This window comes from Pteropus alecto, unplaced genomic scaffold (genome assembly GCF_000325575.1).
Source record: "Pteropus alecto unplaced genomic scaffold, ASM32557v1 scaffold156, whole genome shotgun sequence".
NCBI classification, from domain to species: domain Eukaryota; kingdom Metazoa; phylum Chordata; class Mammalia; order Chiroptera; family Pteropodidae; genus Pteropus; species Pteropus alecto.
In genome coordinates this window covers 2,409,237-2,412,666 of record NW_006437746.1, presented here as the reverse complement: position 1 = coordinate 2,412,666, position 3,430 = coordinate 2,409,237, and the positions used below count along the sequence as shown (strand labels likewise).

The 3,430-nt window shown below is 44.6% G+C and overlaps 1 protein-coding gene across 1 annotated transcript in view; it reads right to left on the bottom strand.

The window, feature by feature from the left end:
• Positions 1-373: 373 nt before the first annotated feature.
• Positions 374-3,430, bottom strand: part of SNRK (SNF related kinase) — a 46,504-nt gene continuing 43,447 nt past the window's right edge. The window contains 2 exon segments of the mRNA XM_025048940.1: positions 374-3,427; position 3,430. The exon segment at position 3,430 is cut by the window's right edge and continues 825 nt beyond it. Coding sequence (XP_024904708.1) covers positions 3,035-3,427; position 3,430 — 394 coding nt within the window. The 3' untranslated portion in view covers positions 374-3,034.

Genomic DNA, 3,430 nt, shown 5'->3' with positions numbered 1-3,430 from the left:
TCAAGGTGTAGGTGAAGAACTGACCTCGGGATCACACTGCCACGAGGAAGGGCAGGGCACGTGGACACGCACGGAGGGAGGGTGGCGGACGTGGGGGCTTGGGCGGTTCTGACAGCTTCAGTTTATTCAGTTATGGAGCATGGTGACCAGCCGAGTGGGGAGAGTCGGTGAATGGGGGAAAGAAAGGATAATCACTGGGCAGTCCTGGGGCCCCGCTGAGCCTTGGGATCATGAGGTTAAAGTAAGAACAGTTAAGATTGTACTTTTCGGTCACGTGTGGCGATCCTGAGGCACAGCGTGTGGGAAACCGGGTCCAACCCAGGCGGGGACCCTACGGAGCTGCATCCGTGAGAAGAAACAACATGGGACGCGGTTTATATTGCTGAACACCAATATGCCACTTTATTATTTGGATTTTTTTCCCATTTGTCACATACCTGTCAATGTTTACACAATGAGGAAAATCAACCAGCAGTGGAAGCAACTGACCAAATCGGCTGATAATTCTGTACCCTCTTAACACATCAATTCTTACTTGGTAGAAGTAGCTTTAATTTGATTCAGTCTCACGACTTCTTAAAATAGGTGTCGATTGTCACATCTTTAAATACAGATAGAATTGCCAGAAGTACATAATTTTATATATATACATATACACACACAGATATATGTATATATACACACACATACACACACACACAGAAAAATACAAGACTAACTGTTTTTCCACAATATTTAATTTACACACTACTGTAACTCTATGCAACTTCTGAAGACAGGTTAAGGGGTACAAGAAACTGTTTAGAGCAAGTAAGTAGTTTGGTCCAATATTATCTTAATGTAATGGTTATTCGCTCCCTCCCTCGTATGTGACGACATACTATGACATACAACACATGCACAGTCATTCACTTATGAACAAATGAGGAAGACGCCACTCAGACTAACATTTGTATACCCAGAGGGTCAACCAACCACACACAACTAATAAGGCTATAATACAGCTATGCAGCATAAATGGTCAACACTGCTGATCCTAAAGTGAGCACCATATATACATCTGAATATAAAAAAACCATTGAAAACCAAACACATATGGGTTAGTTAAAAGGTGCCATTCCAAGGCTATACATATCACAGGAAAGAGTATTTACATTACTTGGAAAACAGCTGCAACAAAGAGTTTATTGCCAATGCCCTTTATAAACTTCTCTCCTACATTTAATACAGATGTTACGCTCACTCTCCACGTGAACCACACATCTTATTTCTGGCCCTTTGAAAGATCCCTGCTCAAGAATTTCAAGCAAATATGTTCTATGGCTTCACCCACACGTCTATTCTCGTAGCTTTCAATTATAAATATCCCAATGAACTAGAGCTGTAGCTTAAAACATATCTAGCCTAGGTCTAGAAAGTAAAATAAGTATTTTAAGTATCCTCTTTACTTAGCTTAGTAAGTATATAGCGAAATTCAGAGTTCTGAGTAAAATATACGAATCCTAAAGTAGCGAGATCAGTGTGTACTTGGAGAAACCGTGACCAATGGAATGCCATCCTTTGGTGCTCTGCCCACTCTACGGACCAGGTGACTGTCACTTCAGGGACACGACTGGAGGCTGACGAGCGTGGGAAGGCCCCCAGGGCCCCAGGGCCCCAGGACCCAGCCACATCCTATCCCCAATGTCGCTAAGCACTGCCTATAAGAACCCCCCAGGGCACAGCATGAAAAAAGTAGCATCTGGCCCCTTCCAAAATCAGCAATCTGCAATATACCGTGTCCTACAGATAAAATGCCACAAAAGACGATTATCTGGTCAAAAGTAGTATTTGTACAGGAATAGTTTAAAGCAAGAGTTCTTTGATTATTGTTTTAGCAGGAAGGCAAAGTGAAAAACACTTCCGGCGGAAAACAAAACAAAACCAAACCCAAAACAAAGCAGGCTTTGTGCATTTTTGTTTGCTGTGTGAATTTTACCCTTTTATGTGTATTTTTTCGTCGGCCAATTTTCAGAGCTATTCGAGCTAAAGGATGTACCATGGAAATAACAAAAGAGACAACTAATTACCAAACTCTTAAAAATCAAATCCATACATATATATGGAATTTTTTTAATTTATGGGGTTTTGACTTTGCCAACCTCTGTGTGCACCTTTGCTTCCATATTAGGCCCTATAGTTTCTTCTATCTACAGGGTTTTCAAGGAAACCCTGGGCTGTGCCCTACGGGGAATTTACATCTTTTTGTTCTGTTTAACAGACACTCTAGAAGTAGAGTTAAGACATCATCAAAATTCACTTTATCACATTATAAAATAGGATTGTCTGCTTATAATTTACCACTACAGGGGAAGCTGCCTTATGAATCTAAGTACTTTATCTCACCTATTACAAGAAAATCTTTTTCAGTTAAATTTTAAGAGCCCAAACTTTTTTTCACACGATAGCTTAAGACAAACAGGTGTGGGTATGCTGAAATCATTTTAAGGTTCTAGGGCAGACGCTGGCTGTCTGCTCTGCGCGGGCCTCAGGGCCTCGGAAGGCTGGCAGGCGCACGTCCGCGGGCTCCAGGCCTGTGGGCACGACAACGTTATTGCTTTGGTTCTGTCTCAGACACCACAGAGTGTGCCTCAGAGCACGGAGTTTCCGTATCACAGAAGGTCAGGACAGGAATTTTGATTTTTCACAAGGAAACAAAAGCATTTTTTCCCCTTTCTAGGTTAAGTGCAGAACATCAAATTTCTAAGTGCTCCATTTATATTAGGTTCCAAATATACATTTTAATTTAATCCTGATCATCCACATTAAAATTATGAATGTAAAAATTACACAATAGACTTTTCGGCTGGAAAAGTAGTATCTAGCAGCAGCATGCACAAAGACCATGCATTTGTCACATCGCCAGGCGAACAGATGAAAAAGTAATAAATAATTGCCCGCTTTAAAACAGTAAAACCGGAAAGGAAGCAGTGAAGGGAGCCGGCCTTCACCGCCCCGAGCAGGAGGCGCGCTAGTGGCCCCGGGTGGGCCGCAGTCAAATGACCTGGCAGCAGCTGGCCTGGCTGGAGGCGCACAGCAGCCCCTCCCGAGGGTTCCGCTGGATGTTCACAGAGATAGTCTTCTCGCACAGAGGTAGCTGGAGCACGTTATTTTTCAGGTTCTTGCTCTTTATCCGTTCTAAGTCAGTGGTGCTGTCTGCCACATGGTCAGAGAAAAACTTGAGGCCGCCCACGGCCGGGGCGGGGCCCGAGTTCCCCGTGGAGCTGATGCACATCTTCCACGACGACTTCTCCTGGACCTTCACGCTGGAGAAGGACAGGCCGCCCTGGGCGTCGAGGATGTAGCGGGCGCCGCCGTGCAGCTGCGAGCCCAGGCAGAGCCCCACGAGCTTGAGGCTCTGCACCAGGTCGCCCGCGCCGCGCGCCGCCCG